The 14,737-nt window shown below is 38.8% G+C and overlaps 1 protein-coding gene across 6 annotated transcripts in view; it reads right to left on the reverse strand.

Moving 5' to 3' along the window:
- NNT (nicotinamide nucleotide transhydrogenase) overlaps positions 1-14,711 on the reverse strand; it is a 43,785-nt gene extending 29,074 nt beyond the window's left edge. The window contains exons 1-8 of one of the 6 annotated variants that reach the window (XM_082301567.1): positions 14,627-14,711; positions 13,530-13,724; positions 6,187-6,416; positions 4,867-5,084; positions 3,365-3,452; positions 2,665-2,753; positions 1,639-1,826; positions 757-890 (exon numbers count right to left, since the gene is read on the reverse strand). In XM_082301567.1, the coding sequence (XP_082157693.1) occupies positions 757-890; positions 1,639-1,826; positions 2,665-2,753; positions 3,365-3,452; positions 4,867-5,084; positions 6,187-6,416; positions 13,530-13,680 (1,098 nt within the window). In that variant the 5' untranslated portion in view covers positions 13,681-13,724; positions 14,627-14,711. Of the gene's footprint in view, positions 1-756; positions 891-1,638; positions 1,827-2,664; positions 2,754-3,364; positions 3,453-4,866; positions 5,085-6,186; positions 6,417-8,638; positions 13,725-14,626 lie in introns of those variants that run through there. The other 5 variants (XM_082301568.1, XM_082301572.1, XM_082301571.1 and 2 more) reach the window with 5 other exon arrangements.
- Positions 14,712-14,737: the final 26 nt, after the last annotated feature.

Below are 14,737 nucleotides of genomic sequence, written 5' to 3' on the forward strand. Positions count from 1 at the left end.
AAATCCGCTACTATAAATCTCATCACCCAGATTTCTGTAATTGTTAGGAGATTTCCTGTAAGTACCAAAAACAAAATCCAAAAAGCAGAAAGACAAGTTCTCAACTGAGCAAATGAACACTGGAGCAAAACCAAAGTAGTTCAGCCCAGACCAAACCTGCTTACTTTAATGAACCAATTTATGCTACATCTACTTTGGGTTCCAAAAGCCTTGGATACTCTATGGGAGATACATGCAGGTTGTTGAAGATAAAGACAAGCAAAGCCAGCACCCTCCTGAAGCTGAAATACTACTGAGTAAGCCAGATACTTTGTACTGAAGTACAGTACACTGACAGTCTGAACCTGCTTAGCTTTACCTATGACAGGCAATGTTAACATCCAGTCAGGGGAGATAATAAGAAAGTCAAAAAACCTATTGCTACTGCTGTGTCTTTTAGGTAGACCAAGAAATAGATATCAAACTCCACCTTCAACTCAGAAGAGACAAACACTGGACTTGGAAGTTTAAGTAGCAAGAATTAATGTAATATCCATTAACAACCAAATTACCATTACACAAAGGTGTTAGTTTCTTTTAAAATATTCAAATTGGTGTACATATGAATAGTTACCAAACACAAATCTAAAAGATTACTTCAGCCCAAAGCAGCTGAAAGACTGTTGAAAATTCAGCTACTCATTTTCAGCATGCAGTTTACAAAACACGGCGGAAGTTCAGGCAAACCAAGAATGAACTGCAGATTAAAATGCTCACCTTATGAACATACATTTCTCCAGGCTTTGTAGTCTCAATATTTCCTCCTGCTTCTGCAGCTAAATCCACAACAACTGAACCTTCCTTCATTGATTCAATCATATCTTTGTTAAACAAGATAGGAGCTTTTTTGCCTGATAAACAAGGTATAGCAAGTTAAACACAAAATACGGCTTTCTATCTGTTGAACTTAGGAGATGACTTCTCTTTGCTCTATATATAAACTTTAATTTTGTAAGCAAAATTTTCAAGTAATCACTACCTACAATAAAAAAAAAAAAATCACAGAAAGTTTGTTTATAAAGACAGAGGAGATGCTAGAACATCCCGCTCCAAAGCATACAAAAAAGTTATGCATGGGTAGTCTACCAAAGGTAAGTCCAGTTCTGTCAGCAAACCAACAGTCTTATCCAATCTTACAATTCCAGTCATAACAAAAAAATGGCCACAATACAAGTTGTTAAACTACAGACATTGTGCCATACAAAGCACTAAAATCTAACCTCTACCTTACTATGTTTCAATTACAAAAGACAGTACCATTTCAATAAGACTTGTTTCAGTGCACAAACTGTATAGCAGAAGTAGCAATGATGCAACAAATATGTAAGAGAATTATATATTCTTACTTTATTACTACAGATTCCTTTATAGTAAAAAAAACATGATGGTATTTGAGTCAGACTGATTGCCTATGAAAACAAAAGTTGTTAAAAAAAAAAGGGACACACTCTAAAACCAGGTCTTTTGTCACAAAAGGGTAAAGGTAAATGCTCACACAGATGTAATTCGCCAACCCCTCTGTTTCCATGCAGATGCAACTCCAGAATATGCAAACTTATTTATATAAATGAAAACTAGCATTTTTCATATAAAACATACCTGGAATAAGTGCTGTAGTGATGATAATGTCAACATCTTGGCACTGTTTGGCAAAGAGTTTCATTTCAGCTTCAATAAATTCTTTGGACATTTCTTTAGCATAACCACCTTGTCCCTCTCCAGATTCCTTTAAATCTACTTCCAAAGGCTCAGCACCAAGAGACTTGAACTGTTCCAGGGCTGCAGCTCTAGAAAAAGTAAATTGCAGGTGAGAGAAAAACCACTACCTTAAAAATACATCATGACTTTACCAGTGGCTTTTGTAACAGTCTTCAGACAAGAGATGTAAAACTCAAGAGATGTAAAACTTATTCTAGTGTTAAGGAGACTGTAGCCTAAGTCCTCAACTTTCTGTATTCAGTGAAAAAAGTAATCACATTGATAAATTTAGGTTCCAGACAGACTTGAATAAGGAATGAAGGCAGCCTATGGTTTCCTGTATAGCCAGCAGAGTTGCTCCAAGAAAAGCCTCAAACCTGAGGGTTTCGCTGCTGACTAATGCACTTCTCTTGTCATGACTTGGTAAATCTACAGCCCAAACTAAGATGCCTAAAACGGGAAATAACCACAGAACCTGTGACCCTGTCTTTAAACTATGAGATGGGAAGTACTAGTAAGTCTTATTTTCACAGGGTAAATTGCTGGGGGGGGGGGGGGGGGGGGAATGGGGGAAGAGGCATTTGGAGTAGTGGCTTTTTAATATTCTGTAATTTATTTTGCATCATATGACACCACAATAAATAATGAGACTAAGTTTCAGTGTTAGATGAACATTCACAACATGCAGAGAACTAAACAGAAATGTTCTTGCATCTCAAGATAACAGTATCTGGAGTGCTTAAGAAGGGAATTTTAAAAAGGGAAAAGTTTTAGACAGATTTTAGAACGAATAAAAAATGAAGGACTAATGATGGCATAAAAATGGTAGAAAGTGAATTATGACTCAGTGCAACACAAATTATTTCACTGTAATACAGCCACAAACAAAGTAATTTCAGACTGATATTACAATTTTCACACTCCTACCTAGTATCAAATCCACGAACCACTGCACCCATCGATTTTGCTGCTCCCGCAGAAGCCAGGCCAGCAACCCCGCCTCCAATGATCAAGACCTGGAATGATAAACCTCATCAACCAGCCATTTAAACAAGATACCTTCAGATAAAACCAAATTTACTTTGGCAGAGTTGCCCCATACATCCAACAATTTGAAAGCTGTAACTCCTAATTACACATATCTAAGACCAACTCTTTTGTAGCTAATAGTTTAAGTAAACACAGGTTTTCTCCTTGATTTATCTTCCTTTTTCCCTTCCCTAATTCTACTTTTATTTCTCTTCAACCCAATCCACCTGTAATTCCAATCAAGCAAACTTTTCCATTGCACTTCTCAATGCATCAGAAATACCAATCTCTGAATTTTCTTAACTGCTTCCTTACCTTCCCCCATTTTGGGAAAAAAAAAAATCCAACTCCATATAGCTAATGGGATGTCTAAAACTAAGCAAACTTAAATAAAACTCAAATTATTCTACTATTCCCAAAACAAAATCACTGCAGATGTGAACAAAATGTGGCATGAGAATAATTACAGTGATTTCTAAAGTTTCTAGAAACAGCCCAAAGGCAGGAAAAAAGTCTTTTAACACAGTTTCAGCAACAGTTTCGTGTGCTCAGAAACTCACATATCCTTTTGCCACAGTATGTGTTTAATTGCACATACCTTTGCGGGAGGAACTTTACCAGCAGCTGTGATTTGACCTGTGAAAAATCGACCAAAGTGATTTGCTGCCAGGACCACAGCCTTGTAACTGTCAATCAAGGATGAACATGCATCAGTATTTTCTCAGATTCAGTAAAATTCCATTCATTACAAACAATCTACATGATGAACATTTGACTAGAGCATGTGTAGAATAAAGCAACCTTAGTATTTTACTATTGAACATAAGCTTAATAGTCTTTGGTCATATTTCTTGCCTTTTTTTTAATCATGGAATGCATTTTCAGATATAATTTTTGGACTGCAGTATACTGGATGTCTCCAACTATTCACTCTCAATAATAAAATTTTACGTAAAAAATAAATGCCCAATTTGCCTGAAGTTAACTCTGTGGTCCTTAAAACTACCTTCCAAGGCTGTAACCTGAGGCTTGTTATGGAAGGGAGAATGAACAAATAACTGCAAAACTCAGAGTAACCCTGCAGCTAGCTCACTTAGACCAGTAGGCGCACATTCAAGAAAGGTACTTTGACCCTAAACTTTCTGGAGCTATATGGCTTAGGGCAAATAACCTTGCTACTTCATTTGCCCCATCCAAGCATGGGTAGCTGGACACCAAGTTAATACCCGCAGAGCTATCTGAAAATAAAGATTAATGTGTAATTTTTTCTTTTCTTAACAACAGGGCATATTTTCTTGCATTTTTACTAGCAGTGTTGAGGTTCAACAGTCCCATTCCACTCTTTTTCCTACCTCTAGCAGAGGGATATAGAGGTCTGTATGCCACAAAATTAGTTCAAATTTGGAACACACCTTGTACATTTTATACCTTCAAATATATTATGAATTTCTGTATTTTAGTAAAATTTCACCAAATGAAAACATGGGGAAGTAAGCTAACATGTACACGGACGTGCACTGCTTGTGTGCACAAAATCTGGCAGCCTTCTCAAAGGTTTATTGTGCCTCAGACATCATCTAAGTAAAAGGACAAAAAAAAATAATAACTAAAAAAACCAACCAAATAAAAGAAGCCAATAAAAGGATGTTGTACAGCAACATTTTAATTCACAGCAATACCTAAAATGCTAGTTGCAAAGCATGGAGATGGTCTGACAATATTTGACCTTTTGTTTGTATCTGCCAAGGCAATTGCATTCACACTGAGTGTTGTTTGGGTTAGTGAGCTCCTAACAACACCAGATCCTCATGACAGTCACTCTGTGCTCAAGATAATCTAGTTCAGAGCAAAAGGGCACTACACAAAACAGTCAAGGAATTAGAAGAATTACATTCAGGTTTGTTAATTTTAAAAGCCTTGCTCTGATCTGCTGCAAAGCTAACCATAAGAAACTAGTGGTTTGGCACCTCCAATAGCACCATCCTGCTCAAAAGTGCTGCATGAAAACAGAGATGTAGAATCACTTTAGATATACCGAATATCAAAGCACATGATTTTAAACCAGCAATACTTAGTGAAGCCAAAAAAAATTAATCATACCCAGCAATGTTGGCCATGGAGCTAAGTGCATCATATCCCTGAGCAATGGTGACCCGTGGAACCTGATCCATAGCCAAGACAGTAGCTCTTTTTTCTGCAAGTTTTTTCAGGAGGTCTGGATTTTGTGCCGGGTAGATAAAACTAATCAGGGTCGCTGCCGTCTTGAAAAGATCTGCCTCATGTACACCTAGAGATGAGTTATATATAGGAGCCCTCACCTGACAAAAGACAGAAGTTTCCAAGTTAATCAGAGGAAAGAAATCAGAACACATTCCACTTCCTTTCTCCCAGCTTGCAATCTGTCCATTCCCATCCAAAAAAGTACAGAAAGAAGAAAGTATATCAAAGGCTATTTACACAACTGAACTGAGTAACTGCACTTCTCAGCTGCAGTCCACATCAAGGAATTGGCTCTAGCTGGGTTGGTGACGGGGCAATAATTGTCAGCACACACCTTCAGAAAGATCTGATGACTTCTAACCAGCAGTCAATTGCTTTTATAACAGATAGCTACCCTCAAACCCACCATTTTTAAGCAAAATGATTACTCAACAGATATGACAATTAAGTTCCACAGGTAAAGAATCACTAATTAGGTTGCAGTGCATGACTACATATAGGGAATTTCATGCCAGATGTCCAGTAGATACTGATCTTCATCTATATTCACTCCCGAGTTTCTCACTTTTCTTCAAGGTGAAACCGACTTAAAAGGGTTGTTCACCCAGTAGCTCACAGAATTCTATGTTCAATGCTGATGGGACAATTTTAAACAGAGGAACTGAAGAAAGCCTCAATATCAAGGTAAAGGTCTTTTTTTTTTCCTTCTCTGCACAACCCTCAGACCTCTCAAGCATATCCGCTTTTAGCTGTTTTCCCAAATTTTGAAACATACTGTTGCTGTGGAATTCAGAAAAGTTACAGACTCATATTTTCAAAATTCCAAACCACTCTATCTGAAGAGTAACTGGAGTTGTATGTTACAAATTTTGGATAAAAGATTTCTTAGAGCAGGGATCTCATCTGATTAGATTCCAAAACCAGTATACCTCATTCTAGAAAACACAACTCCTCCTAGGTTGTTAAAAACTTGCTAAGAAATTATCCACAGTTTTTTCAACGCTGTCATTTACTTTTTTTTTAGTGGAGGTGCACACCTGAACTACTAAAAAAAATACAAAACTTGAATCAGAACTCAAAATGGAAAATGTTACTTTAAGGAACCTTATTTACTGAACTTTCCACAGATTATCAGAAAAAAATTACCTATACATTTCTCCAAAAACAATGTAATAGGAAATATACTAATAAAGCAATTACTTTCACAATTAAATCAGAAGCCAGAACTTCCTTGGTTCCCTGGATTTTTGCTCCAACTTGTCTGTAATGGTCATCAGAAAATTTGGAAGCTTCTCCAGCACCAGATTCCACCACAACATTGAAGCCTTGTTTAACCAAGGCTTGAACTCCAGCTGGTGATAGAGCCACTCTCTTCTCATTCTCAAATATCTCCTTGGGGACACCTACAGTCAGCTGTTTATAAGGAATTCCTGTAAGAGTGGCAGATAAGACAGCATTAGTTGTACTAAACACTAATTAACTGATATAAGGGACACTCTTCAATGTTGTACAGACACATGCAGACATGTCACAGTTAGCAGTTCTCCCTCCTAAGGGAAGAGGAAGCAGAATGCTATTTTCTAGGAATGTCATTTACATTTCCTTAAATTACACCTTCTTCCTAGACATCCTTGTTCTTTCAGCAATCAGCAGGTCAGCACAATCAGCCACACAAGCAGTAACAAGTGTTTGGTGCAGTTTATACCCATCGGTGTTTACACAGTCCTGGTTGTGTAACTGGCATTCTGATTTACACAATACCTGGTGTTCTGGTGATAACACATTGTACCTCAGGTCTGAATTTAAATCCCTCTCTAGTCACTTCCACATTATTGTGAAGAAAGAAATAAATGAGCTTGAACAGTGAAACTGCATTTTAACTGAGTATGCACGTAATGTATATCAAATTACAGCTGTAATATACATTACAGTTTGTAATGTATATCAAATTACATCGAATCACTGTGACTGAATGCAACATACGCACAAAGGACATTGAAAGGCATAAGTACATCAATAAGCTACTCTAAAAGTTGCCACAGAAATGAAAAACTTTAATTCAGTAGTAGTTGAAGAATAATGGAATATCCATCTACTAGTTTCTTCAAAAATATTTCTCTTCAAAGTTATTTCCTTGTTTTAACTTGTTCAAAGCTCCACTAAGTAACACCAGGAAACTGCTGAAGCTGAAATTTATGTTTTAGTTAAAGTTTTCAAATTACAAACATCTAACTTCGTTTGAGTACAATTTGGGGGCCTTCAGCCTAATATTTGGGAGTTAAAGTTCTCTGATCCAAACAAGTGTTTAAATACATTATTTATGAATACACAGGCTCAAGCAGAATAATCATACATAAAACTATCACACTGCTTCAATTACACTGACAGCATGCAATCTGACACGTAGGATGAATCCTGTACCAGCTTTCACTGACATCTATCCAGAATTTAAACCTGGATTGTGACATTACTATGCAAGACATTTACAGCACATATATATTAATGAACTATAATTTCAGCAGTCTAAGCAGTCACTTATATTAATGACCAAGCAACAACAACAGCAAAAACCACCAAAGAAACCCCAAACCTTAAAAAGGGGAGGACGTTCATGACACACTTGTTTTAAATTACAAATCTGCTTTTGAATTGTCCACCAATACTATGTATTGTGCTACAAAAAATTGTACCAGGCAAATAAACAAGCGAAAAAAAGCAAAAAACATACTACAGTATCAGAGCTTTGAGGAACTAGATTTAGATTTAAAATACCAAAATAATTACCTATGAAATTGCATTTGTACTACAATGTGCTTAAAGCTGACAATCTGAAAATATTTTTAGTTTGAAACTTTCAAGATACTGTCAACTTATTATGTTCTGAAAAAACAGTATAGTTGCTAAGAACTGGTACTTAAATACCTACCTGTACTTCTCAGCCTACTAACTCATTAAAAAAAAAAAAAAAATTGAACACATCCAACAAGACAGAATGAAAGATCACCAGACAAAGAAGTTCATTACTTCCAGTTGCTGTACCAGGGAAGGTTTTACTGAGCCACAGCAGGTTCAGGTTGGACACCAGGAAGAACTTCTTCACTGAAAGGGTGGTTAAGCACTGGAATGGCTTGCTCAAGGGAGGTGAGCAATTCACCATCCCTGGAAGTGTTCAAGAAATGACTGATGTGGCATTTAGTGCTATGGTTTAGTTGAGGAGGTGGTGTTCAGTCAAAGGCTGGAGGCTGGACTTGATTTTAGAGTTCCTCTCCAACCTTAGTGATTCTATTATTCTAATTACTTTTACTTTTGTTTTGGTTTAGCTTTGTTTTTGAAATTTAACTAATAAAATAACAACAAATAGTTTGAAGATAGAAGTGTTTTTGATGTTTTATATGTTGGAGAACATTTAAAATGTTTTAATCATAAGACAACAAATTCAGAAAAACATACATTAAAAGAACATAAAGTCACAACAGGAGCAAAAATGCACATCTAAAACAACAGACCCACAAAGGTAACAGAGCTTTGCAACGATTTGTTTCACCAGCATACACCAAATCTAAACATCACCGTGCAACTCAGGCCATACCTACCACAGCAGGACTAACCACTTGTTACCAGCTGTGGTAACTGTTGCTGCCACTCAAATTACCCTCGTCATTTGAAGACACTTTTCTCCTCATCTCTTCTAATTACTACACAATAAACTCCTGCTTCTGATTTTCACTAAATCAACTCGGTGGAAATGAGCTCTCTTGTCTTTTAGAAGCAGGAATGAAACCTAGAAGATTGAAATTTGTTAGGATAACAGAGACCAATCAGAATTTCAGAGGAAGTAACTCTAGGGTAGGATAGAATGCAAAAAGCACTGAGAAAAGTTAAGAACTGGAGTCCTACCTTCCCTTTCTCCTTTTGAAAGTTTTTGTAGCACAAGAATGCCAAAGGGGAGGAAAGGAGGGGAGAAACATGGGGGAAAATAGGAGAAGGGAAAAACAAGGGGAAAAGGCAGGGGGGGAAGGGGGAACAAAGGAGGGGACGAATAAATTATAGCATAAAGGAAATAGATAACTGCAAATCTAAAGGCATACAGACATTTTACTAAAGCTTTTATTTTTCTCAAGCAAATAAATTAATCTTTTTTTAGCTCCTAAGGTTCAAATGACAATAGATGCTTCTGATTTCCTTTTGCTCATTTGCTTTTGAGTGGAATATCAGAATAGAAAAGCAAATGGCTAGGAGTAACAGGACAGGAATATACACTCACTAGATGCCAGATGTGTTTCCTCATTCCTTACTTCTTTCTTTATTGGTATATCTTGCATGCAATAAAAATTAGTACAACTTTTTCAGATAGACAGTATTTGCACCTTATTTAATAAACAGAATGATCACAGACCAGTACTGAGGAACATGCTCTTCTCCAATGCTCTGGGAGATAAAATCCAAGATAAATATCCAACAAGTCTCATTTGCCTCACCTTCTTTTCTTCTCTGTCCCACTACCAGACCTCCAGTAATCCATAAACACAGAAGCAAATGAATACATAAGCAAGCTGTCAGTTTGCCAGCTTTTAGCTAGAGCAGGTATAGGACATTTTTCAAGTAGACTGCCCTGAGCTTCCACATGATTCAGCACCAGAATGGAGCAGATGTCTACAGCTCAAAAACAAAGATCTATCTTAAAACTTCAGTACAGGTCTTGGGAAGAAAGGGTTAAAAAGCAGCACACAGGCAAGGAGGATTGCAAAGCTCCCTTTCAGCTGGAAATAACTCTTGATAAGCCTATGTGAACAGCAGGCCTGTGATGATTTACTGGTGCCTGTGTCTCCGCTTGTTTTCCTCCACTTGGGTGCTGCTTCAGCAATACCCCGTTGGCGAAGTAATGGAAATAAATTTACTCTTTGCATTCTAGACATGAGTTTGTGGCTGTCCCAGCTGCCTGTCTGCCCCGACACACACAACACGGTATGACGAATACTCCGGCAGGAGGAAGCTTTGTAATTAACACAGATTTGGTTTCTTGAATTCAGCAATTTCATCGAAGTCAATAGTTTTGAAAGATTGAAATCTACGATTATAAATTTAGGACCTTGATTTAGGTTTTATTTTGAGGAAGCTCATTTGCTATCCTTGCCAGGGGTTTAAAGTTACAGGAGAGTGTGAAGCCTACAAGCTGCCTTTCTAATCCTTCATGTCAGATAATCTCTTTAAGAACTGCCTTGAGTATGTTTTAGTGACTTACTGCTTTACAACATCATGGACATCTTCCAAATACTGACTGATATACACATACCTGGAGCACCTTTTAAAGTCATGAAGTTTTTTAATATATTGAGTAGAATATACACAGTACTTAGATTCTGCCACTATCAGAAGTAGAATCATTAAATTCCACAGGTCTTAGAATGGAATATAGATTCCAGTGAAATGCTGTGGTATATACAAAATTCAGAATTTAGAAAAACTAGTAAGAAGCCACTCTCTCATTCCCTTACCATAGTGCTAACTGTGTAATGAGGACATATTCAAACTTCAAGTAAACAAAACTATAACAGTGACTTTCTCCGTGTAACTTCTATCTACAAGAATCTTACACAAGATTCTACGTTAAAACTACAGCAAAAAAATACAGGTTTTTACCTCCTTAACCTGACTTCGGGAAGTAGTCTGCAACGAAATAGTATCAATAAGTGTTAGAGAGTGACTTAGGGAAAAGGTAAAGAAGTTTTGACTATATGCAATATGTTCGGGGATTGAAAACAGGATACATAACCTGCCTATTTTTTATTTACTCTGATAACCTTTAAACAAACCATCTCACCTGTTCTGAAGATGAGGACATATTCCGAAGAACAGCAATATGATGTTGGCAAAAAGAAAAAAAAAAAATGGTACAGAAGATTAAACGAACACCTGATCCCTCCTATTACATAAGCAAGGAATTAAAAAAAAAAAAAAACCCAAAATGAAATTAAAGGAGAATATTTCTTCTTTATAAATAACATAATGCTTACCTAGAGAATTAATTGAAAATGAACTGTTATAGGTTTAGAAAAAAACCAGGAAATTTTAAGAAATAAATATCAAAATAAAAAGGATATTAAAAATCCCAAAATAGAAAGGGGTAAAAGTCACAGAGCTGTAGGACAAACCAATCTGGAAGTATACTGGGAAGCTCAGAGTCAGTCACTCCATATGCACCTTTCCCATGGCTTCAGAAAGTTTTATACCTGTTTCTGAAGCACCTGGTCATAGTCACTATCTGGGACAAGTTATGGGAATACTTGTTTACTCCTATATCAAAGTTCCTATGTTTCTAATAAGCAAGCAGCAGCAAAACAGCTAGCAGTACGAAAATTATCCATCTTCCAAGTTTACTTCTCAGCTGACTCCATATCTCTTCTCCTCAAGCAGCTATTACTCTTGTACATAACACAGCCTGGATGGAAAGAAAGCTAATCTGAGACAAGAAAAATAATAACTACAGCCTTAAGAAGAATCACTGTGACACTAGTCTTTTCAGAAAACTTACTCTTCTTAGCGATACAGTGATTTTACCAAGTGTTACTATAATCAAAGATAATTTCTGAAAGAATAAAACACAGTTAGTTTGTATCTGTTACATTTTGATTCAAGAGCACTTAAAAAGTAAATAAAAGCAATAGCCCTGCTTCTAATTTGTCATTAAATTGCTGTTTTATCCTTGATTTGTCCTCTACTGAATGACAAATCACATGTTACCAAAGCATACTACAAGGACAGCTTAATTATTAACCAAAAGACTACCAAACTTGTAATTCCCCATACTGAATAACTGCATTTCATGAATACTACTAATCCCCAAATAAGGGCTTCCACACAACAGATCTGAAAGGGTAGCACTGAATGTTTAAACACATGACACTAATCAGAATTCTCCATCCTTGTGGAAAAATTTTTCAAAAGTGATTCTTAAAAACAAGAAAATTCACACACACAGAGTAGCATACCAATTTCAGTAAAACTGTAGAGATTCTTCAGCTTCAAGATGAAATTTGTGGTCAAAATCAAATACAAAATTGATTCCAAACTCAAACAAGGACACTTACCTGGGATATTTGAGAAAGAACTTTGAACCTAGTTTCCTATGCTCCAGTTTACACTCCCAACCAAGGGACAATCTGCCATATCAAGACTGACAGATGTCTCTTTCATTCAGATATTTAACATGGAAAAAAAAATTTGGAGCATTGCAAATCTATCAAAAAAATTCTGGTTTCATCACGCAACTGTGATACAGATTTATCAGGAGCCCTCAGAGTAAAGAAACTTCCTCTCATCACATTTCTTCAGAACTTCCAAAATCTTCAGTCACCAAGTTGAAAGGACCACAAAATGCACCATTCACTGTTAGTATTGCCACAAATTCTATGCAACACAGGCTTCTCAGAGCTATTTCATGCTACTTTTGTGTCCCATGTTTTCACAACCAGACACTTCTATTTCCAACAACACTACTTTCCTAATACTCTCAAGTATCTAATGCAGTTACCTACTGTCTACATTTGGAAGACCCAAACATCATGTGTGCAATCAGTCCAACTCTCCACATTCACGTTTTGCGGAACAAGATTCTAGATCTGCGCTGAAGCAGGGTCTCTAAATTCCAAGGGAGACATGACCCATGCAGTATTAATGGGCAAAAATAGCATTAAACCTGCTTTATGTATTCTTCAGTGTTGGGGTTTTAGGAGTTCTCCTTCTGTTTCTTTTTCTCTTAAAGAATTTTCCCTATATATGTTGCCAGGGGGACAAATTACTGGGTGCTGAAGAAAAACGAAAGACCTGTCTTCCAACTATCAGGTTATGCATAGCATAGAATAGAGAAAAAAATTGTCAGTTCTGATCTTCATATATTAGGCTCATATTAGAAACTGGAAACAAGGGTGCCCCTTTCCCAGGTTTTTTTTTCCTGAAAATACCTGAACTTGTCCATTATCTGCTGAAATGCAATTTGTGCAAATACACTAACAAACCCTATACATGAAGATACAGATCAATAGTTTTTCAAAGTGATACAATGTAAGTGTTTCCTAAACAAAGAAGTTTTTTTCAGATGGGATAATAATGTCCACATATACTTATGCTTGCAGATGCTCTCTTTGTGAGGTCTGTATTTTCTCTCATGTACTTACAAAGAGCTGCACTACCAAAACTACTAAAACTCATGGGGAACTCAGGCTTTTACTAAGAAAAGCATTTATTTAAATACTTCCTTCAAGCAGGGAAAGTATTAGCAGGAGCTTGGACACTCTACCCACAAAAACTATTTGGATCCAAAGTATCCATAATAAACACAAACACCTTCTGCATAAGTCCTATAAAGCCAGTCTAAAATTGTGCTGCAACTGACTCAAGTATGCTGCTGACATGATTTAAGAGTGTTCTTTCTATTTTAAGTCTTTTCTGTACTAATGCAGATCTGAAAGAAAGAAAAAAAAAAGAAAGAATTTATATGCATGTTTTAAAATAAAAGATTATTTACAGTACTTTAATCAATTTACCTGGCTTTGGAGCTGCCTGAGACCCAAGCACCTGGTGGGTTCTAAACATTCGCAAACATGGAATCTTTGCGGAACACGCCTTTGGTGAGAACACATTGCCAAAAACAGGAGCTGAGCACCCACTGACAGTGACACGCAGAAGGCTCGCCATTGCACCCAGACTTCACAACAAATTCCTTGCCACGTATGGAATCCCTGGGGCAAATGTGAAAACAAATCAAGAGTTATTAATGACACTGGGCAGAAGGCATGTAAACGCAGCAGGTTTAGGGCCAGTCGACTGCCAGTAGCCTAGAGACAATCACTCCTCACCACCTTTATCTTTCTGGCTAGGAAACACAATCAATTTTTTTTCCAAATTAAGTAAGACAGCTCTTAACCAAAACAGCTGCCGTGACGAGCCGACCTGGGGATGGCATTTCTGCGACTCAAGGCCATTTTCTCTTTACGCCGTTGCTCGAAAACAGGAACCGTGGCACGGGAAAACCGCGGCGCCCCAAGGCGCCAAACAAACGGCTCCAATCCCTGCCAGAGCTCCCGCAGGAGTCACCCTGGGCGGGACATAGCTTGCAGGCGTCCGGGAGGCTCAGCAGAGCACGCACTCGGGGCGGGACAGCCGGGCAGCGGGCAGGGGAGCCGGGAATGTGCTCTTCCCCCGGAATCCCGCCGGGCCCCCGCGGCAGCGGCCCCTTCTCTCTCCCGCCGCTATTTATAGCCCGCGGCCACCGAATGACCTTGGGCAGGCGGCTCGTCCCCCGCCACGCACTGTCCCCACTCGCGGGACAGCCCGCAGCCGCCACCTCCCGCTTCCTGCGCTCGGAGGCCGCTCCCCGGGCCACCTGCCTCCCCCCGCGTCCTTCCTTCCGCGCGCCCGTCCTGCCACACTCCCTCCCTCCCTTTCCCCCGACAGCGGGACACCGCTGCCTTCTCCCCACCAGCGGCTGGCCCCCGCACGCACGGGCAGAACGCGGCGATGCCGACACAGCCCCTCACGACGCCGCGAACACGACGCCGCGAACACGACGCCGCGAACACGCCCCGCCCGGAGCCCCGCACACGCCCCGCCCGGAGCTCCACAAGCAGTTCCGCACACGCACCGCCACAGCCCCGCACGACACCTCGCTCTCTCCCGCGGTGCCGCCGCCGCGGCTCCGACCGACCTTGGGGCGGGGCGGGGCGGGGGCGGGCCCGAGCCCGCCAACCCGGAA

Source organism: Coloeus monedula (assembly GCF_965178545.1).
Source record: "Coloeus monedula genome assembly, chromosome: Z".
NCBI lineage: Eukaryota > Metazoa > Chordata > Aves > Passeriformes > Corvidae > Coloeus > Coloeus monedula.